Source organism: Camellia sinensis, chromosome 2 (genome assembly GCF_055761805.1).
Source record: "Camellia sinensis isolate YWXY chromosome 2, ASM5576180v1, whole genome shotgun sequence".
Taxonomy (NCBI): Eukaryota; Viridiplantae; Streptophyta; class Magnoliopsida; order Ericales; family Theaceae; genus Camellia; species Camellia sinensis.
In genome coordinates this window covers 65,565,402-65,589,169 of record NC_138962.1, presented here as the reverse complement: position 1 = coordinate 65,589,169, position 23,768 = coordinate 65,565,402, and the positions used below count along the sequence as shown (strand labels likewise).

Here is a 23,768-nt window from a genome sequence, read left to right as displayed (position 1 = left end):
TAATTGTCATAATGCCAAAATCCATAAAAATAAATAGTTCTTATATGAAAATGTCCACCAAGTCCACTAATTTAATCCACTAACAAAACAATAATCCAAGTACTTAAATCGTGGTCCTATTCTCGACACTCCCACATGTAAAAAATTTCGCACAGCTCTACTCTTCAGAATCTGAAAAAAAAAATAAGAGTAAGCTAGATAGCCCAGTAAATAACTAACCATCACTGCTAGCTGGATTAAGTATACAAAAATAAATAAATAAATCAATAACCAATAAATATAATTTTTTCTACAGTTCAATAAATGAACAATTATTTGTAAGGTGGTTTCATAGTTAAAAATAAACAATGTACAATACATTTTAAATGAAAAGCCAATGTGATAATTCAAGGTAATTCGTTGTTCAAATCGATGGTTTGATATTCAGATAGTTCAATGATTTGATTCACAAAATCCAAGTCTTAATGACTACGGTCGCTTAGCCCATGACAAGGCCCAAAACTACACATAGGCCGGTGGTAAAGCCCCAAAAGAAACTAGTTTCTGTGCCAATAAATAACCCCCATTGGCTAGGGTCCAAATCATAGTCAGACTAGAGTGATGTTCAAATATTCAAACAATACACAACTTTAAAATAAAATATTCGATATTTTCAGAATAAACATTCGGTACAATTTTCAGAATAGTTTCACAAAATATTCAAATAACTTTCATAATAATATTCGATGTTATTTTATACTTGACCCATATTTTATTTTAAGAGAACATGAAGGTTATAAATAAATATTTATAATTTTAATCGATTCAGTAGGAATAAAAATGAACCAACAGTGATAGAAGGTTACTTACCTCAAACGCTTAAAAAAAATAATATTCCAACACTAACTCCAAACACTCAGCTCCACCACTTTAATCACACAAACCTAATAATTAAAACCTTAAATAAATTAATATTTGTGTGTCTTTCACACATCCACAAAACCCACTTTATGTATGAAAAGCTCAAGAAATACCAAATCAATTCTCCAAATTAATAGTCAAACACACCTTATCTAATATACCAAACTCTATTGTCAAAACTACACCTACACAATAGATTGTACTTTTATCATCAACCTACACAAAGCACTATACACGTTGAATCCTATAACCATTAGGCATCCCCACAGGTTTTCTTTTCCATTCCCTTTTCTTTGCCTATTGATCTATTGCATATAATAAACAATGGTGTAAAGAAAAAGTACCTTGATCAATGAGCATCAAGAATGCTCCCCACAATTCCCCACCGCCACTTCCAGCGAACCCTCTGCGCAAATTCATAACAAAAAAATATAAAACCCTTTTTTCCTTTTTATTTTTATTTTTAAAAGGGCTGAAACCTAATTCTTAAGATTACTAAATTACCCATACAATTTATTTTAATTATTAATCTATCCAAAATAATTCTATAAATAACTTGGGTTTTACATATATATTATGTTTGTTTAAATTAATAGTAAAGTAATATACATATTTATATTTCAAAAAATATGAGCAAATTAATGTTAAAATAAAAATATTATATTATTTTTCTTTGTGAACAAATTATATAAAATCATAGTTTCAAATCAAATCAAATCGTATTTAAATAGTTTAGTTCGAATTAATTTCATAATTTAAAAATATTAATTTACCACCAATTTTTATAAAACTACAGACAACAAATTATTAGTGAAATTACCATTCCATAATTTAAAAATATTAATTTACCTCCAATTTTTATAAAACTACAGACAACGAATTATGAGTGAAATTACCATTCCATAATTTAAAAATATTAATTTACCTCCAATTTTTATAAACAGTCATGCTACGTAGCTCGAAAGCTACGTAGCTCGAATCCCCCGAATATCATTTTTTTTTTTTTTTTTTCCAGCAGAAGGAAGAAGAAGCCGGAGGAGGAGGGGGAGAAGGAGGAGGGGGAGGGGGAGGGGGAGGGGGAGGAGGGGGAGGAAGGAGGGGACTGGAGGGGGCCATCAGCAAAGGTGGGGCTGCGACGGGGCGGGGCTGGGCTGCGGCGGGGCGGGGATGGGCGACGATCGGCGACTGGGCGGGGCGACGATCGGCGGCTGGTGGGGCGACGATCGGCGGCTCTCTCTCCCTCCCTCCCTCTGCTTCTCTCTCTCTCTTTCTCTCTTCTCTTTTCCCCCTGCATTTGAGCCGAAAATGGAAGAAAAAAGAAAAAAAAAAAAAAAAATCCCCAAAACGACGTCGTTTTGGGGATTAGGGGGATTAGGGGAAGCCAAATTCGAGCTCTCAAACATTATTCTTTTATAAAATTATAAACAACAAATTATTAGTGATTGCGGCTCTATAACGCTCTCCCATTGCGACGCGTCAAGCCCCCTTTCTACGAAGCTTTACACTCAAACTCAAAAGACTCCAATTTGGAAATGAATAAAGCTTGAGACCCCCAGTGGGGTGCTGGGGTCCTCTGTGATTGGCCCAAAAATCTGTTTTTTTTTTTAATTTTTTTTTTAAAGTTTTCAGCCACCCCCAGGCCACACATGGCACTGGGGGTCCCCAGCAGAGTTGTTTGGGAATCCATAATTCACCTCCATTAATATCCCAAATCTCTCTTCAATGGCTTCCGAACCCGCCTCTTCAATCTCCCGATACGCTTTCCACGTTTTCATCAGTTTCAGAGGCGAAGACACTCGCAAGAACTTCACCGATCACCTCTACACTGCCTTAGTCGGCACTGGTTTGTGCACTTTTCGAGACGATGATGAGATCGAGAGAGGCGAAAACATCAAATCAGAGCTCGAGAGAGCGATCAAACAATCGAGGAGTTCGGTCATTGTGTTGTCCAAAGACTACGTTTCTTCCGGCTGGTGCCTCGATGAACTTGTCATGATTGTTGAACAAAGGAGGACCGTTGGGCATGTAATTTTACCTGTTTTTTATGATGTTGATCCATCGAATGTTCGGAAGCAAAGTGGGACTCTTGCTGAAGCATTTGAGAGGCATGAGGCAAAATTCAAAGTGGAAATTGATGAAAGAAAGAGGAAACAAGGGATGGAGAAGATGGGATTGTGGAGGAAAGCACTTGGAGAAGTCGCTGATTTGGGAGGTATGGTCTTGCAAAATCAAGCTGACAGGTAATTTTTCTCCTTTAATTTCTTGCTTTGGTATGATCAAACTTGTAATGCTTGTTTCAAATGTTCTAAGAAGTTATGTAGAAATGTAACAATATGAAGCTGAATTTGGGTGTGTCATATGCATAATCAGATGGGGAATACCACTCTGTCTGTATATTAATTGCAACAATTTTTTTTTTTGTTGTTGTTGATAACTCGGTATCCCTCCCATTGGACTGAGGACCAATCCCACCGTCCGCTTGCGGGGGTTCCGATTAAAACCAGGGCTTTGCCCTGTATGGATTGTTTGCACCTAGGAGGTTTCGACTGAGAACTTGGAGGGAGCACACCCCCAGTCCCTAAGCCTTGACCACTACGCCAACCCCTTGAGGTTTTTATAACTGCAACATTGCATGAAGAGTTTAAATGGTATGAGATGAATAGGCATTGGGATCTTGCTTTGGGTGCTAAACAATTTTTTTCCTTCATTTTTTCTTTTAAAAGTTTCACATGATGATGGAATTTGTTGATTTAGAACAACCTAAGTACACAAAAGACCAGAGGGCATATCTTTTCAAGTTAAATTCTAGATCAGTTTTAGAAGTTAGAGTCTGTGGTTTTTAAATTCGGAGTTATTACTCTAGTTAGAGTATAGAGTTGTTCTAAAGTTTATATAAAGATATGAACTTCATATGATTTGGTAGAGAATTAGTTTTGCATGAATTTCTTCAGTGGTTATGTTCACGGAAGATTGTGTTGTGGAATGCCTACGAGATTGTTCAGTTGATTTCTAGAGTTTTTTGTTTTCTTGTTTTTGTTGTTTAATCATGTCACTTAAAAGAAGTCAAAATTTGTAGAATTATGATTCTTGGATCTTGTTCACTGCACACAAAATAGTCTAAAATCTTCGTTTCCCCTTTGTAACCAACCTTCCATATCTTGAAGCCTGTCTTACGACCATTACAAATCCCTAAAATCTTATAGCAATTTACCACTAACATTTTGCCAATCCAAATGCTAAAATTCCTCGAAGATCTTTTTGGTGCAGTTATAGGGTTAAATTAATCATGGAGACCTTTTCAAAAGAAAAGAAAGGTTTGTTCCCAGTGCACAAGGCTCCCACTTACTGTAGGTTTTGGGAGAGGTAGTAGGCAGACAACCTTCCCCCCCACCTTTTATGACGTATAATTTACTCTCTTAATTATAATAATCTCAAAAATTATCATCTCATCTCAGTTCATGACATGCTTAATTCGGTTATTTTCTATTTTGAACGCAATGTGTAGGCATGAGTCAAAGTTTATCCAAATAATTGTTCAGGAGATTGTGAGTAAATTGGATTTCACGGTCTTAAGTGTTACCCCCTATCAAACTGGAATAGATTCTCATGTAAAAGACATTAATCTGTGGTTCCAAGGTGGGTTGAACAATGTCAGCATAATGGTGATCTGTGGGATGGGTGGAATAGGGAAGACCACCATTGCAAAAATTGTTTATAACCAAAACTTCGACAAATTTGAAGGTAGTAATTTTCTTGCAAATATTAGAGAAACTGCAAAACAACCTAATGGTTTGGTTCGTGTGCAAAGACAACTTGTTTCAGATATTCTGAAGTGGAATAAGGAAAGAATAAACTGTGTTGCTGAAGGAATCAATAAGATTAAAGATGCTATGTGCTGTAAAAGAGTTCTAGTTGTTCTTGATGATGTTGATGATTTGGACCAAGTAAATGCGTTATTGGGGATGCAAGATTGGCTTCTTCCAGGAAGTAAGATTATGATACCTACTAGACATGTGCAATTGCTAAAGGCTGATGAAGTGTACGAGTCATATGTGGTTAAGGAATTGAATGATGATGAAGCACTTTGTCTCTTCAGCCGGCATGCCTTTGGACAAGACAAACCTATTGAAGCTTACATGGAGCCCTCAAAAAGGGTAATACACCACTATGGTGGCCTTCCACTAGCTCTGGAAGTCTTGGGCTCTTATCTGTCTGGCGAAAGTATTGGTGTATGGGAAAGTGCATTAGCAAAATTAGGAACACATTTTCCCGAGAAAATTCATAATGTGCTTAAAATAAGTTATGATTCTTTAGATGATCATGAAAAAAATATATTCCTTGATATTGCTTGTTTCTTTGTTGGAAAGGACAAAGATTACACAGTTAAAATACTAGAGGAATGTGATTTCCCCATAACAATTGGTATTCAAAATCTCACTCGTAGAGGTCTCATAGAAGTTAATAAAGATAACAAGCTAATAATGCACCAATTATTTAGAGACATGGGTAGAGAAATTGTTCGCCAGGAATCACAAAAGGAACCTGGAAAGCGCAGCAGAGTGTGGTGTTTGAAGGATGCCTTCAATGTGTTGAGGGATAAAACTATAAGAATCATGCTTCCCTCTCTCTCTCTCTCTCTCTCCATTGTAGTGACTATTTTTCCAACTCAACTTTATTAGGGAACAACAACAATTAAAGGCCTTAGCCTCAACTTAGAAGATATGCCAGCCAAGAATGCAAGCGGTGCACAATCCCAAAATGAAGATTTTCTTGCAGTACATACAATGTTTAACGAAGGCAATTCATTGAAGTGACGTCGCTGAGGCTTATTCTCTTTTCTCCGTGTTATTCCTGCCTTTACAGAATCATTTTCAGAATCAGATGAAGATGATTTGAAAACTGATGCATTTTCACAGATGCACAATTTAAGACTACTTCAGCTTAATAATGTAAGACTCAGTGGCGGATATCAAAAATTTCCTATGAAGTTAAGATGGTTGTGTTGGCATGGATTCTCTTTAAAATTTATACCAAATGATTTTACTTTGGATAGCCTGGTTGTCCTTGAGATGCAAAATAGTAGCTTGGAACAACTCTGGAAGAGAACCAAGGTATGATTCAATTTTTTTTAATCCTGTTTTTGTTGATTTTATTATTATTATTATTATTGTTGTTGTTGTTGTTGTTGTTATTATTATTATTATTATTATTATTATTATTATTATTATTATTATTATTATTTATTTATTTATTTATTTATTTTTGGGATCCATATGAATTCTTGTAGTGACTGATTTCTTACTTTTTTGTGACAGTTGCTCAGATCATTAAAAATCCTTGATCTCAGTTATTCCTATAGCCTTACCAATTTCCCTGACTTCTCACTGCTTCCTAATCTTGAGAGACTGATCCTTAAATATTGCATAAATTTGGTTGGGATTCATGAATCAATTGGGGAATTAGGGACCCTTGTTTTGTTGAATCTTGAAGGCTGTAAAAATCTAAGGAAGCTTCCAAAGAAAGTTTTTCTGGTCAAATCCCTTGAACTCATTCTTAGTGGATGCTTAATGCTAGATGGGTTGCCCCCTGACCTAGGCAAGATGGAATCTTTGAAAGTGCTTCATGCAGATGGAGCAAATTGATTACTCACTCGATCATTGGATAGTTTAGACCGTGGTATGAACTTTATTGGCCTTCTTCATCATACTGGTTGGGAAGCATGCATTATGTGAATTGCAAATAATGTTGTCATGCTATCTCGGGGCTCTTGGTATTCTATCCTTGTTGCAAGATTTGAATCTAAAGGGTTGAGTTGGAATCCATGCCTAACATGGTCTATATATGGAAGTGAAACATTATTGCAGCAAAGTGGTTGAGGGTATTTTTCAACTTAATTGCAGACATGCACTGAAATTATCAAAATTTCACTTTGGCTGAGTTGGAATCCATGGCAATAATTGCATTGGAACTGTTCAGTGAAGTAACATGTACAGAAAGAAAGCTCCAGTAAGTGCTCTCTCTCTCTCTCATTATGTTGTATGTGTTCAGTTAGAAGTTAAAGTTGTCAATTCCATTGCAGAGGAACTGTATCAATGTGATATTTAAGCATATTTCTTCGCAAGGTGAGATTCCCAGCTGGTTAGCAAGAAGAGTAGGGAATCCTCAATGTCTTTTACTGTTCCTTCATTGCTAATCTGAATGTTTGTGTTTTCTATGTGCAGGTCATGTGAACTGAAGATGTGAACATCTGGCCTTTTGAAGTGTATGAGTGGTGCCGATGTAGTTGGGAAGAGCAAAGGACTGCAGTGGATGTATATTCCAGTAGTCATAGGAATGATTTTGAATAAGTTAATGGAAGATGATGATGAAGTGGATGTCTCAATGGATGCAGGAGAAGCTTTTTGGGTAAAGGAACTTGGAATTCATGTTCTTATGTCAGCCTAAAAAGCAATGGCAGCCAACACCACAACAATGATCCTTGTCACCAGAATGTCATTGATTTATCAGCGTATTGGATGAGGACATGAGACTACTTCCTATGCAATCACGATTGATTTCATAGGGCTAGACTCTATTTTAGGATTTTAAGTATAATGAAAAGTTTAGTTAGTTGTCTTCCTTCAAAATGTATGCCAGGCTTTTACACTTGCTGCAGAACTATGGGCACAATGGAAGTGTCAGACATTAGCGTGAGAGGAAGGTTTTTGATTGGTGATTTTGAGATATCTGTCTACGATGGTTAGCAAACAAGAAAATTCTTTTTCATTTTTGAGGACATTTTGACCCGCGCATAGATCCTTTTTCAACTCCTTGGAAGAAGGGTGTGTACTCCCAGCCATATTGGGGCATATTATGATCTTGTTTTGAGAGTGAAGACCAGAAGTTTCAATGTTCTATTCATTATTATTTATTTATTTGTATTTATTTGGTTGTTATATTCCATCCACTAGTTATTTATTTGTTTGTTTATTTGGTATGAACACACTACTATTTATTTATTTTTGCTTATTTTGTAGAACAAGAAAAAGGCATGCCAAAGAAAGCATCTGTGTTAAAGTAAACCAATATTTTGGCAAAAATTTGAATTCAAATAAGTCAAATGAATTTGAATTGGTCAAAATTTTGATCAAAAGATTTTGCTCATAATCTTGTCCTAGAGAGCATCCATAAGCTTCAATCTCAGCCCAAGGTTCTAGGGCCTATGCCCTCTAGGCTTTCTAATTAGAGTAAGTGGAACAGTCCCATTTCATATTGGAAGTTTGAATAGGTGATCTTGAATATATAAGTAGGATCGATGAATTCAAATAATATCATCATGACTAATTCTTTAAAGTGAGTTTTCTTGTCTATTACCGGTTCACACGACCATGTGGGTTATTGTAACTAATTGGGATAGTTAGCTTGTTTCTAGTACATTGAGAGGTTTAACTTGGAACTTAGAATGTCTGTAGTTTTAATTGTATGTGCAGGTGAAAGGTCAGGTTATCTAAATTTTCATATACATTACTTACTGTTGAGAGATGCTTTGACTTTTTGGTGCGGCCCTTTGGAGGTATTGAATGGGTTTAGACTTCTTTAGCAACATGTGGCTGTGGTGTGTGAGTTATTAAGACTAGAAAAATAAATGGAGGTGCCACCCCAAACCCACGCCCCCTCTGAATGTACTCCCGTAATATATATATATATATATATATATTTGTATATATTTAAAAAAAAATTGATTGTAATGCAGTTATAGTTACTGGCTCCATCTGTGTTCAGCATGGTTTGGGTGCAGCCAGAGAGTGTTGTGCATGTACTTCATACGGGGAGGGGGTCAGGTTTGGAAGAGGCGTAGAAAGGCATGGATTTTGCCACCTTTGTGTTTGAAGTGGATGATTTGGCTGGAGTGGAATCGGCGCATTTTTTAGGGTGTGGACGACTCCGTGGTTAGTATGACGGCTCGGTTTCTGGTGATTCTCTATAGCTCGGTGACAGGGATTGTGTCTTCGGATTTGTTTGCTTTTGTGGATTTTATAGATGCTTTCATTTTTTAGGTTTGGGCTTGTTGATAGTCTTGGATGTATTCATTAACATCGGCTTGATGCTTGTTCTTTGAATAAAATTACCGTTATTTATCCCCAAAAAAATAGTTACCAGCTCCATCTGATTCAAGCTTATATATTCTGAAAGAAATGGCGTTGAAAAATATGTGCAATTATACATAATTAATTAATCTTTGTTTGCAATGAGCTTTTTGTTTGCAGATGGCTACATGTTGCTTTGTTACGAGATTTTTCAACTCTATTTTTGTGGTCTGAGGTCTAATGGTTGTCATTGTCCAAGTGGTCACAGTATTCTTCTGTCCTGTACAATATTACTCATTTTTCTTCTTCATCATTTGTATGGTGTGGTTAGTCATTCCAGAAGTGATCACTTGATATCATCTGCTAAGACTTGAGAACATAAAATTTCCCCTTAATTTTTTCCCTTGAAGCTCCATTCAATAGTTGCTAAGGCCTCTTCTTCCAAATCTCGTTGTTCTTATCATGTGTACTTGAGCTTTGCCGAAGACGCTTGCAAAAATTTTACAGACCACCTCTATACAGCGTTGATTGGTGCAGGTTTTCGCATGTTTAGAAATGATGATAATGCTATGGAGAGAGGTGAACTAGAAAAAGCAATCAAGGATTCAAGGAGCTCCATAATTGTATTCTCAAAAGACTATGCTTCTTCGCGAAGGTGCCTTGATGAACTTGTGATGATCCTTGAGTGCACAAGGAACTTCAAACATGTAATTTTACCAGTTTTCTATGGCATGGATCCAACCCAAGTTAGGAAGCAAACTGGCAGTGTTGCAGAAGCATTTGCAGGGCATGAAGCTCAATTTGAGGTGGAAATTGATGAAAGAAATGGGAAACTAAGGATGGAGAAGGTGGAAGGGTGGAGAAAAGCACTTAGAGAATTTGCAGATCTCGGAGGTTTGGTCTTGTAAAATCAAGCTGACAGGTAAATTTTTTGGAAAAAATTCCATCTTAAGCTCTAATATCACTTGTTGGGAATGAATCTCTCAAAAACTCTGATATTGCATGATGAAATATGAATTCATGTGCCAGTGGAAGCATACCAAAATTAAATATGTGCACACATGAAAGAAACACAATAGTTATCATGGTTCTTGCTCAATGCCTACATCCAAAGAAGAGAGATAATCCACTATATAGAATAGAGTACAATGATGAGATGAAAGTACCCATAACACGACATCATTACGCAGCTCAAAAGTAATTGAGTCTTTAAACGCTAAGCCCCATAAATGCCCGCTCACTGTTGTATTTTAAGTCTCATCTTCCTCACCTCTCACACCACTTACTCTCTCTCACACTACTTGTTGCTAGCAACAATCCAAAATACTTTTAGAACAATGAATGAGGCCTTGAATTGGATTTCTCCTTTGCAACTCAAGCTCAGCTCGAGCGGGGATTTGAGTGCATTCAAGCTAGGCCCTTGGAATTTTGGCTCATGGTCATGTTTCTCACAAGTTTTCTAACACGACCATTCAGGAACAGGAAATTGTTTATAGGTAAATTTTTTTAAATTTAAAACATGTGTCCAAATACAAATGGAATATGCCTATGTGAGTATGGAGTGATGATTGCATTGGGTTTGTGTTGATCTTCCTAATTGCAACATTCACATTCAACCTAACATATCAGTGCATTGCTACCATTTTGTCTATAGAAATTGTCAACATACTAAATTCTCATGACACTATTGTGCTTTTAATTTTACTTTTCATTTTAGAGCTGGCTAAAACAACACAATTTATAGTTATTGACAATGCAAGTTAAACTTGCAAGACTCTCTCACTCTCTCTCATGTTCCAATTATGTGATTCTTTCAATTTCAAATCAATCTCATGTATTTAGTTCTAAGGATTATATTAGATGGGCAATGTTAAAAAATCAAGCATCATATTTTAATGCTTATTTTGTTTTATTTTGTCTTTTGTTCAGGATTTGTAGGCATGAGTCAAAGTTTATCCAAGATAATTGTTCGAGAGATTGCTAACAAATTGGATCGTACGGTCTTGAGTGTCACTCCCTATGTAACAGGTATAGAATCTCGTGTAAAAGACATCAATTCGTGGTTACAAGAAGGGTCAAACAATGTTGGCATAATGGTGATATGTGGGATGGATGGAATTGGGAAGACAAGCATTGCAAAAACTGCTTATAATCAAAACTTCGATAGATTTGAAGGTAGTAGTTTTCTTGCAAATGTTAGAGAAACTTCAAAACAATCCAATGGTCTGGTTTGTTTACAAAGACAGCTTCTTTCAGATATTTTTAAGCGAAAAATAGAAAAAATACACAATGTTGATGAGGGAATCATTAAGATTAAAGATGCTATAAGCTATAAAAATGTTCTTCTTGTTTTAGATGATGTGGATGAGTTGGACCAAGTAAATGCAATATTTGGAATGAGACATTGGTTTCATCCTGCAAGTAAAATTGTAACGCCCTCAAAATAAATCCATAATTCATGCATTCGCGACATCCATAAACATAAGAGAAATAATCATATTTCTATTCATAAGAGTATTTAGTCCAAAAGTATTACATGTTGACATCAAAAGTAAATGCTCTACGGGTTTACAACTTTCCAAGTCAACACTTGGTTACAAAAAGAGAGTACTAACTCTACACAAATAAGCCCTTGACTTGATATACATGTAATACAACAAAAACAACAAAAAAAGAGTCCAATAGCCTCAAGCCTTCCAAGCTACGTCCTTGGAGGTGGCATAATACCTGTACCTGAAAATGATGTCTCATATAGGGTGAGCCAACGCTCAGTAGAGATATGCTAAACATAATATGAACAATAACTAAAACATTAGCATTTGATAAATGTTTAACTCACATAAATCAATTCATAACCCATTTCAATTACATGACAAATGTGTCCATGTTTTATTCTATTTTCCATTTCTTATCCAATTTCTCAATTCATAACCATGGCTCAGAACCTGGCCAAACGATTTAAATGAGATTACATCTCATATCAACAATACTTCCATTTCAATTGAGATAATAACTCAAATTAAACACTTCATACTTCACATTAGATACACCTAATTGTTGTATTAATCTCAAATAAAACACTTCCGTACTTCATATATGATACACAGATTTACTGTATCAATACTTCAATAGATACACATATTTGCTGTATCGGTGGAGTCCATCCCCTATCTTCTCCTAAATCGTGGAGTACATCCCCTATCTCCTCCCACACAACATAATGTATATAAACACATATCATATACATAATCAATCAATACATAAATTTGATGTACTATTCCAACCGTCATATTCGATGACATATTCAATTGATTAGTTTTAGTTTGCCTAATCATCATGCACTGTCTACAACAATCAAGACTATCCTCCACCAATAGCCCAAAACAATTATTTCTAAACAGAAAATAATTACATCAACAGATAATTTATCAACAATTCTCAAAGGTGAGTGATTAATAAATCCAACTCCACCATTCCATCCCGTATTATGCCAATTTCGTTATTTCCAACTTAATTTCATAATTCCATGATAAATGTCATTAATTATACTAATGACCTAAATATACCCAAACATGGCATTTTCCCCCTTTTCTCAATATTGACCCAAAGGTCCAAATATTATCAACAACATCAATAACCTCCCCTTTTTGACCCAAAACACATATGCTTGAATCAAAGAACAAAACCCCTCTTTCTAATATAACACATTACAAACCCTAACTTCCCAAATCAAATCATTTATACAAAAAAGCTCAACATTTAGGTTAAAGCTCATAAAGATGAGTAGGAATCCCTACCTCAAATTCAGAGCTCAAAGGAAGAAGATGAAGAAATCTCGAAATGCTCCAAAACCCAAGATTTTCGGATTGATAGGAAGCCCAAGCCAAGCTCTACACTCTTTGCAAAGACACTAAGGGAGTAGATCACTCAAGCTAGATCAATTCCTAGAGAACAGTTGGAGTTTTAGAGTGAGAAGCTCTCTAATGGTAGTTTTTGAAAAGTAAGAAAGAGAAAGGATGTTGAAAAGTGATCCAAAAAGTGAAATCTCGAAGTGATATAAAAGTCGCCCCGCTCGAGCATGGAAACGCTCGCTCAAGCGTGAAGCGTCAGACACAGACTCACGCTCGAGCATCAAAACGCCCGCTCGAGCGTCGGATGCACACTCATAGAAGTTTTGCAGGCCATGGTCCCCGTTCGAGCGGAGGAACAAAATCAAAGGGTCATGCTCGAGCGTCAAAACTCCCGCTCGAGTGTACGAAGACCTGAAGAGAAAAAATATTGGGAGATGAAAATTCACGCTCGAGCGTCAAAACGCTCCGCTTGAGCGGAGAAGCAACAACAAAGGGCCCGCACGAGTGTCAAAAGCCCCGCTCGAGCGTGAAGGCCAAATTCTGGGCATCAACTTTTGGTTTCAAAGCACAACCAACCTGTTTCAAACCTACCCAACACAACCTAAGACTCAAAAACAAAGAGTAAAGGAATTAAAGGATGACAACAAGACGTATACAACCACCAACTCCACGGAACCTAAGTTCGGAGTACTGTTAAACAGTGAAGGGGAAACCAGAATCGCTATAAAAATTATCATTACAACTAGGCATGACCGATTGCTAAAGGTTCATGATGTTTGTGAGGTTTCCATGGTTAAGGAGTTTAATGATGTTGAAGCGCTTCGTCTTTTCAGTTGGCATGCTTTTGGACAAGACCATCCTATTGAAGCATACATCAAGCTGGCCAAGAGGATGACATACCACTGTGGGGGGCTTCCTTTAGCTCTTGAAGTCTGAGGTGCTTTTCTATTTGGAAAGAGTGTTGACGCATGGAAAAATGCATTAGCAAAGTTGGGATCATTTTTTGATGAGAAAATCCAAAATGTACTTCAAATAAGTTAGATGATCATGACAAAAACTTGTTCCTTGATATTGCTTATTTTTTTGTTGAAAAAGAAAAAGATTTTGTAGTTAAAGTACTGGATGAATGTGATTGCCACACAGTTGTTGGGATTTAATATCTCATTCGTAGATGCCTTGTAACAATTGATGGAGTAAACAACAAGCTAATGATGCATCAATTGCTTAGAGACATGGGGAGGGAGATTATTCGCCAAGAATCTCCTAAGGAGCCTGGAAAATGCAGCAGAGTATGGCGTCATAAGAATGCCTACAATGTATTGAAAGAAAAAACTGTAAGATTTATACTTCTCTTGTCTATTGGTAATATTTTTTTTTTGGGCACTTTGTGATTATTTATGGGGTCCTTTTTCTTATTAGGGAACATAAACAATTGAAGGTTTCATCCTGGACTTGTGTGTGCTACGGGAAGATATGCGAGGCAAGAGTGTAAATAATACACAACACCACCATTTTGATGATTTTGTGGACAACAATTTATCAAAGCGCCAGCGTCTTGGCTTATTCTCTTGGCTTCCCACATATTCTGTCTCAATAGAATCAAATGAAGAAATTGGTTTGAACACTGGTGCATTTTTTTCGATGCACAAATTATGAATACTCCAGCTTTATAGTGTACAACTCATTGGATGCTATGAAAAATTTCCTAAGAAGTTAAGATGGCTGCATTGACATGGATTCCCTTTAAAATTTATACCTAATGATTTTCCTCTAGAGAGCCTGGTTGTTCTTGATATGCGCAATAGCAGCTTGGCACAACTTTGGAAAGGAACCAAGGTGTGATTCAATTTTTTTTGTTGAATTTCTTCTTGTAGTTTAAATTTTTTGATCAATGTGCCAATTGATGGAGACCAATTTCCTACCTTATGATAGATGCTCAGATTGTTGAAGATCCTCAATCTTAGTCATTCCCATGGCCTTGTCGATTCCCCAGATTTCTTGCTGCTCCCTAATCTTGAGAAACTGAAACTTAAAGATTGCATAAATTTGGTTGGTGTTCATGAATCCGTTGGGAAATTAGAGAGACTTGTTTTGCTGAATCTAAGAGGTTGCAGAAATCTTACGAAGCTTCCAAGGGAAATTGTTCTGCTCAAATCCCTTGAAGAACTTATTCTCTCCGACTGCTCAAGTCTTGATAAGTTGCCTCCTGACCTGGTCAAGATGGAATCTTTGAAAGTGCTTCATGCAGATGGAATAAATCAATTGTCCTCAAATAGTGGAGCAGTTAAACAATGGCATGAACATATTTGGTCTTGGGTATCAAAACTAGGAAGCCGCCCTGAATCCATTTGTTTCTCATTGACTTCCTTACCACGCTCTTTCAAATTGCAATATATCTGGTGATGGTATTCCAGGGGATCTTAGTACCCTGTCCTCATTACAAACCTTGCGTCTAGGCTATAATCCAATCTGTAGCCTTCCAGGAAGCCTCAAAGGTCTTACTAGGCTAACTCATCTTGACTTAATTTCTTGCATTAGGCTTCAATCACTTCCAGAGCTTCCAATGAGTTTAGCAGGATTAAATTTAACTGGATGCAGGTCTTTGGAAACGGTAGCAAATCTGCCAAACCTATTTAACCTACTAATGTTGGACATATGTCATTGCGAGAAACTAGTTAAGATTCAAGGATTATTGAAGTTAGAACCAATTGGAAACATTGATTTGGAAATGATTAACAATTTGAGCTTAACCGAGTGGGATTTCATGGGAATTGCTGAGTTTAAACTATACAGTAACCTAACTGGTGCAATTATTAAAGCTCCTACACTCTAGGTGCTCTCTCTCTTTCCCACACTCTCTTAATTGCTATCTATATTTAATTAATTATTAAAAGTGTAATTTTCATGGCATAGGGACTATATGAATGTGGTATATACAACATATTTCTTCTCGGGAGTGAGATTCCTAGTTGGTTTGACATGAAGATAGAGGTTCATCAATCTCTTTTATAGTTCCTTCACTTCCACATCTCAAATTGTGTGGCCTGAATATATGCATTGTATATGCCATGGATTTTAGACTGGCCGAATGGTCTTATAAATATATTAAAGTCAGTAATAACACTAAGGGTATGAAATGGGCATATAGGCCAACATTTAGAGGCATTCCGTATGAACACAAAGATGTGATATGGTTAGGTGGTTGGAAGATAACGGATCTGTTAATGGAAGGTGGTGATGAAATGAACATCTCTGTGAATATGGCGGAATTTTTTTGGGTAAAAGAATTTGGAATTCGAATTCTGTATGATGAAGAAGGGAAAGGTACCCAGAACAACACTAGCTATTCTTTTAATCATAATGTCCTTGATTTGTCAGCATATCAAATGAGAGAAGGCGAGTACTTCTTATGTAATGACGATGATGTTAGTAGAGTGCTACTCTACTCAAGGATGTGCGAGTAGAAATGGGAATGCCTAGAAAATACAGGTGAGACTTAAAAGAGTACCTTCACCATTTCATTTGATAAACAACAAGCAGTATTAGTAGAAAAAACAAATTAAAATTAAAATGCTTGTTTTCTCTCATTTTATCACCAAATGCTGAAAGAAATGGATTTTTCTGTATTTTGTTTTACTTTTCCCCTTTTATTGCTGGGTAATATTCAAATTAAAATTTGCTAATTCAAACTCTTCTTCCTTTCTTGATTTGATTTTGGAAAGTTATGAACTATTTTACAATGGTAGATTGGTTTGAGAGTTCTCTATTTCTTTGAGGTAATACTGTTTTTGCCAATAATATTTGCAATGCTGAGTTTTTGAGGCTTGGACTTTATGATAAGGTAGTGAGGAAAAAAGATCTTAGGGACGTTGTGACGACCCCGACATACATATTATTTTTATATATTATTTCATTGGGTATATTTGCATGATTATATGCTTAATTGATGCTTATCTGTTTGTTTATGAAATATCTGTTAGAGTGCAGACTTAAAATTCAAAATTGAAAGCCCAAAATGGATTCAGAAACCGAAATTGACTAGTTCAATAGGCTAATTGAAATATTTAGAACCATTTATCAAAATAATTAGAATAAATGATTAAGATTAGTTAGACTTAAGCCTACTTAATTAAGCCTAATCTCACCTAATTTGCCTAACTTAATCAAACCTATAAATATGGGATATAGGCCTATTGAGTTCATATTCTCCAACTAAGTGGCTGAAATTAGAGGGGGAGTTGAGAGTTCAACACTTCTAAAGAGAGAGTGGTGAAATTGTAGAGAATTTGAAGGGGATTTGAAGAACTTTAGTTAATTCAACTACAATTCAAGCTTTAGGTATGGAATTCACCCACAATTCTTGGAAATAATCCATGTAGAATTGAATTCAATAAGTTGTAGGACCATTTGCATGAATTTGTAAAGAATAAACTAGGATCACCATCATGAATTTAGTGATTGTGAATTAGTTGTGAGCATGCATGCATAATTCCATTACATTTGAGCATTTTGAGCTTAAATTCTAGTGTTCTTGTTAATTTAAGAGTTGAATTTTTACATGCATTAAAGAATTTCAAGTTTTCAAGAGTTTAATTTCATGTTTGAAGGTTTTGAAAAAGATTTGAACACAATTCCATACATGCATGAAGAATTTGGTTTCAAATTTGACAATTCATGGTGTTTTGAAGCTCATGATTTCAAATTAAGTATATATGTGTAGACATCCCATTTTTTACCATCCTCAAGACTTGAACATCATCGCTTGTGCACTTGATGATCATGATTGCATGTGCTCGTTTTAGTGCCTGAAGTCCTCGGCGGAATGTCCTGTCTTTAAGCCTTAAAACCCTGTCTATTTTATGCCTTGTGTTGGACCAAAACCTTAGTACTTCAAACCTCAAGACCTTAGGACCTGTAGGCCTCCTCTGGTGGACTACTGGCCACCAATTATGCCCTCACCCTTGTGCCTTGCCTGCTAATGGTGTGGCTTGCCGGTCATCAATGTCTTTTTTCAGATATTTTGTTGGCAGCTATTCTAGCTGCTACCACAATTGGATGTATCTCCCTACACGTGTATGGAGAGATGTATCTCAGCCAAATGCATGTTTTTCTATATATAGGGGGTCTTCTCCCCAATTTTTGAGGGTTCAAAGTTTTGGAGCAAAAATTATCTCTCTCTTGCAAATTTGTGCACATTAGCCTACATATACTACATTTTTGCCTACACCTCCTTAATCAAAGTTTATCACCTTTGGACTGAGGTTCCTTGAAGCCTTTTTGGAGCTCTTGAAGTTGGTTTTGGCTTGAATTATTGCCTAGAATTGATCTTTGCTTCAAGAGGTATAACACTTGTCCTTTTACCTTGTTTTGTATACTTGTTTCATCTTTTCTCACTAATTTTGGGCTGTTTTTGGGCTATAAAAAACTCTGTTTTGGTGGGCTGAAGTTGGTGGTTTTAGGCCATTTAAGGTTAGGGGGTGGCTCACCCCTCTTTATTCCTTGTTTATAAGGCCTTTCCACCTTTGTTTCCCACTTTCAAACCATCTTTCTTTGGGCTTTTGACCACTGAATTTTAGAGTATTTTCAGTGGTGAAAATCATGTTTTGAGGTCTAAATTTGGAGGGGTTAGCCTCCCCGCCTTGTGCCTTGGTTGCTAGCCTAGATAGCTCTATATGTTAGCTTATTTTTCTAGCCATTTATAGCTTAATTCCAGCATGTTTTAGGCTCTATTTTGGACTATTTTAACTCTGTTTTGGGTTGGTTAAGTCATTTGAGTCTTGTTTTGCATGCTTCTAGTGTAAGTGTCCTCACAAGCTAGGTGTTTTAGGCCTTTAGACACCACTTGTTTGAGTTGATTGCATATTTTGGTGTTTTTCTCACTTAATTTCAGTACTCATTAATCTCTACAACCTCACTCATTTCTTGACTTTTTTTATTTGCTTTGAGGGTTGTTTCAACCTTAGGATAGTTTAAGCTTGAGATTGAGGTCCATGCTTAATGGTTTAATCCTCTTTTGAGGGTTCATTATCAATGGCATGACACCTCTTTCTTGCCCTAAACTACCCCTTGTTTGACACTTCCTTCTCTTTTAGAGGACTTACTCACCAATGGACTTAATTGGTTAAAGAATGGAATGGTAAATTAAAATGGGTAAACAAAAATGGAAACTAAAATTGTGCAAAGATTTGATTGTGTTTTGATGTGTTCAATCGGACGTTAATTAAACACAAGGAAAATTGGGGCATTTCATACTCAAAGTGATGAAATGAGTCAAGTTTCCTAAGTCTCCATTGCCCTTGATCATGCACGATAAGGTGATGGTTTTTGGTCTTGTTTGTGCATTTATTAATAAGATTAAAAATGCTATGTGTTGTAAAAGAGTTCAAGTTGTTCTTGATGATGTTGATGATTTGGACAAAGTAAATGCATTATGATAATTACTAGACATGTGCAATTGCTAAAGGCTGATGAAGTATGTGGTTAAGGAATTGAATGATGATAAAGCACTTTGTCTCTTCAGCTGGTATGCCTTTGGACAAGACAAACCTATTGAAGCTTACATGGAGCACTCAAAAAGGGTAATACACCACTGTGGTGGGCTTCCACTAGCTCTGGAAGTCTTGGGCTCTTCTCTGTCTGGCGAAAGTATTGATGTATAGGAAAGTGCATTAGCAAAATTAAGAACACATTTTCCCGGGAAAATTCATAATGTGCTTAAAATAAGTTATGATTCTTTAGATGATCATGAGAAAAATATATTCTTTGATAGTGCTTGTTTCTTTGTTGGAAAGGACAAAGATTACATAGTTAAAATACTAGAGGAATGTGATTTCTCCATAACAATTGGTATTCAAAATCTCACTCATAGAGGTCTCATAGAAACTAATAAAGATAACGACAAGCTGATAATGCACCAAGTGCTTAGAGACATGGGTAGGGAAATTGGTCGCCGGGAATCACAAAAGGAACTTGGAAAGTGCAGCAGAGTGTGGTGTCATAAGGATGCCTTCAATGTGTTGAGGGATAAAACTGTAAGAATTATGCTTCTCTCTCTCTCTCTCTCTCTCTTCATTGTAGTGGCTATTTTTCCAATTTTTCTTTATCAGGGAACAACAACAATTGAAGGCCTTAGCCTCAACTTAGAAGATATGCCAGCCAAGAGTGCAAGCGGTGTACAATCCCAAAATGAAGATTTTCTTGCAAAACAGACAATGTTTAACAAAGGCAATGCATTGAAGCAATGTCGCCGAGGATTATTCTCTTTTCTCCGTGTTATTCCTGCCTTCACAAAATCATTTTTAGAATCAGGTGGAGATTTTCTTGCAGAACATACAATGTTTAATGAAGGCAATTCATTAAAGTGATGTCGCTGAGGATTATTCTCTTTTCTCTATGTTATTCTTGCCTTCACAGAATCATTTTCAGAATCAGATGACGATTTTCTTGCAGAACATACAATGTTTAACAAAGGCAATTCATTGAAGTGACATCGCCGAGGCTTATTCCCTTTTCTCCGTGTTATTCCTGCCTTCACAGAATCATTTTCAAAATCAGATGAAGATAATTTGAAAACTAATGCATTTTCACAGATGCACAATTTAAGACTACTTCAGCTTAATAATGTAAGACTCAGTGGCGGATATCAAAAATTTCCTAAGAAGTTAAGATGGTTGTGTTGGCGTGGATTCCTTTTAAAATCTATTCCAAATTATAGCGATCCCGGTTTCTCTTCCTATGATTGTTGTATTCCGGACTTAGGTTCCGTAGAGTTGGTGGTTGTATATCTTGTTGTTATCCTTTAATTCCGTATGTTTGAGTTTTAGGATGTATTTGGGCGTGTTTCGAACAGGTTGGTTGAGCTTTAGTCCCATTCCTTGTTGCCTAGAATTTTGGTGGTACGCTCGAGCGGGTCCCTTTGCGCTCGAGCGGAGTTTGATTTTTGGTTGTCTGCTTGAGCGGGTCTTCCTGCGCTTGAGCGGGGTTTACACACTCTCAGCGTATCGTGCCTCTGCAAAACTTTTGTAGGTGTGTTTTTCACGCTCGAGCGGATCTTCTTACGCTCGAGCGGGTTTCTTGGCGCTCGAGCAGGTAGTTCACTGTCTGTAAAAGTATTAGAAGGGGGAAATCAACGCTCGAGCGGCTTTCCCTTTGCGCTCGAGCGGGTGTGTTTTGCAGTTGTGTCTTGGTGCTCGAGCGGGTACACTTCACGCTCAAGCGGGTCCAATTTTTTGTGCTTGATGCTCTAGCGTCCTATTCTCCACTCGAGCGGGTCATACGTATATCAGATATCAGCTGGGTCTTTTTAGATCACTTTTTAACTTTCTCTCTCTCTCTTACTTTACCAAAAATCGATTTTGAGAGCTTCTCTCTCTAGAAAATACCTTCTCTCTAAGGTTTGATCTAGTTAGAGTGATCTCCCACCTTTGTTCTTTTGTAAAAAGTGTGGTGATCGTTGAGGGCTACATTTTGATTCGAGAATATTGGGGTTTGGAGCATTTCGGGTTTCTTCATCTTCTTCCTTTGGGTTTCATCTCTTGAGGTAGGGATTCCTACTCATTTTTATGAGCTTTGACATAAATATTAAGCTTTTGTATAAATGGTTTTGGGTTTTGGAAGTTAGGGTTTTAAATGTGTAATTTTTAGAAAAGGGCTTTTGTTTCTTTGAATCACAAATGTGTATTTGGGTTTCAAAATGAGTGTATCGATGTTGTTGATAATATTTGGACCATTGGAGTCAATATTGAGAAAAAGGAAGAAAAATGCCATGTTTGGGTCATTAGTGTAATTAACGACATTTATGATGAAAATGTGAAATTGAGTTGAAAACAATGAAATTGGCTCAATATGAGATGGAATAGTGAAGTTGGATTTATTAATCGCTCACTTTTGAAAATGTTGATAAATTACCTGTTGATGCATTTATTATCTGTTTTGAAATAATTGCTTTGGGCTATCGGTAGAGGATAGTCTTGATTGTTGTAGACAATGCATGATGATTAGGCAAACTAAAACTAATCAAATGTGTATGCCATCGAATATGGCAGTTGATATAATACATGAATTTTATGTATTGATTTGATTATGTATATGATATGTGTTTATATACATTGTGTTGTGTGGGAGAAGATATGGGATGTACTCCACGGTTTAGGGGAAGATAGGGAATGGACCTCTAAATCGGATATTGTTTGGGAGGAGATAGGGGATGGACTCCGTTGATACAACACTAAAATGTGTATCATTTATGAAGTATGGAAGTGTTTTTGTGTGTCATTGATACAACACTAAAATGTGTATCATTTGTGAAGTATGGAAGTGTTGTCATGTGTTATTGATACAGCACCAAAATGTGTATCTGTTATGAAGTGTGAAATGTTTAATATGAGTTAGTATCTCATCTGAAATAGAAATACTGTTGATATGAGATGTGATCTCAATCAAATTGTTTGGCCAGGTTCTGAGCCATAGTTATGAATTGAGAATTGGATAAGAAATGGAAAATGGAATGAAACATGGTCACTTTTGTCATGTAATTGAAATGGTTTATGAATTGATTCATTTGAGTTAAACATTTATCAATGGCCAATGTTTTAGTTATTGCTTATATCATGTTTAGCATATCTCTATTGGGCATTGGCTTACCCTATATGGGACATTATTTTTAGGTACAGGTAGCATGCCACCTCAAAGGGCGTAGTTTGAAAGGCTTGGTGGTTGGGACATCTTTTGTGATTACATTTTTTTTGTATTACATGTATATCAAGCCAAGGGCTTGTTTTGTGTTTCAAGTTAGTACTCCTTTTTGTAACCAAGTGTTGACTTGGAAAGTTGTAAGCCCATAGGGCATTTACTTTTATTGTCAACATGTAATACATTTTGTAATGAACACTCTGATGAAATGTAATTATGCTTTATTCTCATATGTCTGAGCATGTTAAGATTGTATGGTTTATGGGTTTATTTTGAGGGCGTTACACAAATGATTTTACTTTCGATAGCTTGGTTGTCCTGGAGATGCAAAATAGTAGCTTGGAATAACTTTGGAAGAGAACCAAGGTATGATTCAATTTTATTTTTTATTTTTTTTATTCTGTTTTCTGTTTTCTGTTGACTTTTTATTATTATTATTATTATTATTTATTATTTTTTTTTGGGATCCATATGAATTATTGTAGTGATCGATTTCTTACTTTTTTATGACAGCTGCTCAGATCATTGAAAATCCTTGATCTCAGTTATTCCTATAGCCTTACCAATTCCCCTGACTTCTCACAGCTACCTAATCCTGAGAGACTAATCCTTAAATATTGCATAAATTTGGTTGTGATTCACGAATCAATAGGGGAATTAGGGACCCTTGTTTTGTAGAATCTTGAAGGTTGTAAAAATCTAAGGAAGCTTCCAAAGAAAGTTTTTCTTGTCAAATCCCTTGAACTCATTCTTAGTGGATGCTCAATGCTGGATGGGCTTCCTCCAGACCTGGGCAAGATGGAATCTTTGAAAGTGCTTCATGAAGATGGATCAAATTGATTACTCACTCGATCATTGGATAGTTTAATTCGTGGTATGAACTTTATTGGTCGTCTTCGTCATACTGGTTAGGAAGCATGCATCATGTGAACTATAAATAATGTGGTCATGCTATCGCGGGGGCTCTTGGTATTTTATCCTTGTTGCAAGATTGGAATCTAAAGGGTTGAGTTGGAATCCATGCCTAACATGGTCTATATATGGAAGTGAAACATTATTGCAGCCAAGTGGTTGAGGCTATTTTTCAACTTAATTGCAGACATGCACTGAAATTATCAAAATTTCTCTTTGACTGAGTTGGAATCCACGGCAATAATTGCATCGAAACTGTTCAGTGAGGTAACATGTACAAAAAGAAAGCTCCAGTAAGTGCTCTGTGTGTGTGTGTCTGTGTGATTATGTTGTCTGTGTTCAGTTAGTA

At 36.4% G+C, this 23,768-nt stretch overlaps 2 protein-coding genes across 3 annotated transcripts; both read left to right on the top strand.

Moving 5' to 3' along the window:
* Positions 1-2,615: 2,615 nt before the first annotated feature.
* LOC114305123 (disease resistance protein RPV1-like) lies at positions 2,616-23,223 on the top strand. Of its 2 annotated transcripts, XM_082914683.1 has the most exons (4): positions 2,616-3,140; positions 4,406-6,011; positions 6,216-6,906; positions 7,122-7,895. In XM_082914683.1, exons 1-2 carry the CDS (start codon positions 2,623-2,625, stop codon positions 5,577-5,579), a joined length of 1,692 nt encoding a protein of 563 aa, XP_082770809.1. In that variant the 5' UTR covers positions 2,616-2,622; the 3' UTR covers positions 5,580-6,011; positions 6,216-6,906; positions 7,122-7,895. The 2 variants fall into 2 exon arrangements, with proteins under 2 accessions (XP_082770809.1, XP_082770810.1); XM_082914684.1 differs by lacking the exons at positions 6,216-6,906; positions 7,122-7,895 and adding an exon at positions 23,021-23,223.
* On the top strand, positions 7,165-13,753 carry LOC145813959 (disease resistance protein RPV1-like). The gene is made up of 5 exons (XM_082910459.1): positions 7,165-7,305; positions 8,370-8,381; positions 9,377-9,860; positions 10,896-11,344; positions 13,583-13,753. The coding sequence occupies exons 1-5, from the start codon at positions 7,165-7,167 to the stop codon at positions 13,751-13,753; spliced, it is 1,257 nt and encodes a 418-aa protein (XP_082766585.1).
* Positions 23,224-23,768: the final 545 nt, after the last annotated feature.

What these genes read in the sequence shown, in the direction of transcription:
- LOC114305123 (XM_082914684.1), top strand. Translation starts at nt 2,623, where the DNA reads ATGGCTTCCGAACCCGCCTCTTCAATCTCCCGATACGCTTTCCACGTT. An exon ending in TTGCAAAATCAAGCTGACAG is followed by an intron (nt 3,141 to 4,405) that starts GTAATTTTTCTC and finishes CGCAATGTGTAG; the next exon opens with GCATGAGTCAAAGTTTATCC.
- LOC145813959 (XM_082910459.1), top strand. Translation starts at nt 7,165, where the DNA reads ATGAGTGGTGCCGATGTAGTTGGGAAGAGCAAAGGACTGCAGTGGATG. An exon ending in AGAATTTGCAGATCTCGGAG is followed by an intron (nt 9,861 to 10,895) that starts GTTTGGTCTTGT and finishes TCTTTTGTTCAG; the next exon opens with GATTTGTAGGCATGAGTCAA. An exon ending in ATGTGGATGAGTTGGACCAA is followed by an intron (nt 11,345 to 13,582) that starts GTAAATGCAATA and finishes CGATTGCTAAAG; the next exon opens with GTTCATGATGTTTGTGAGGT.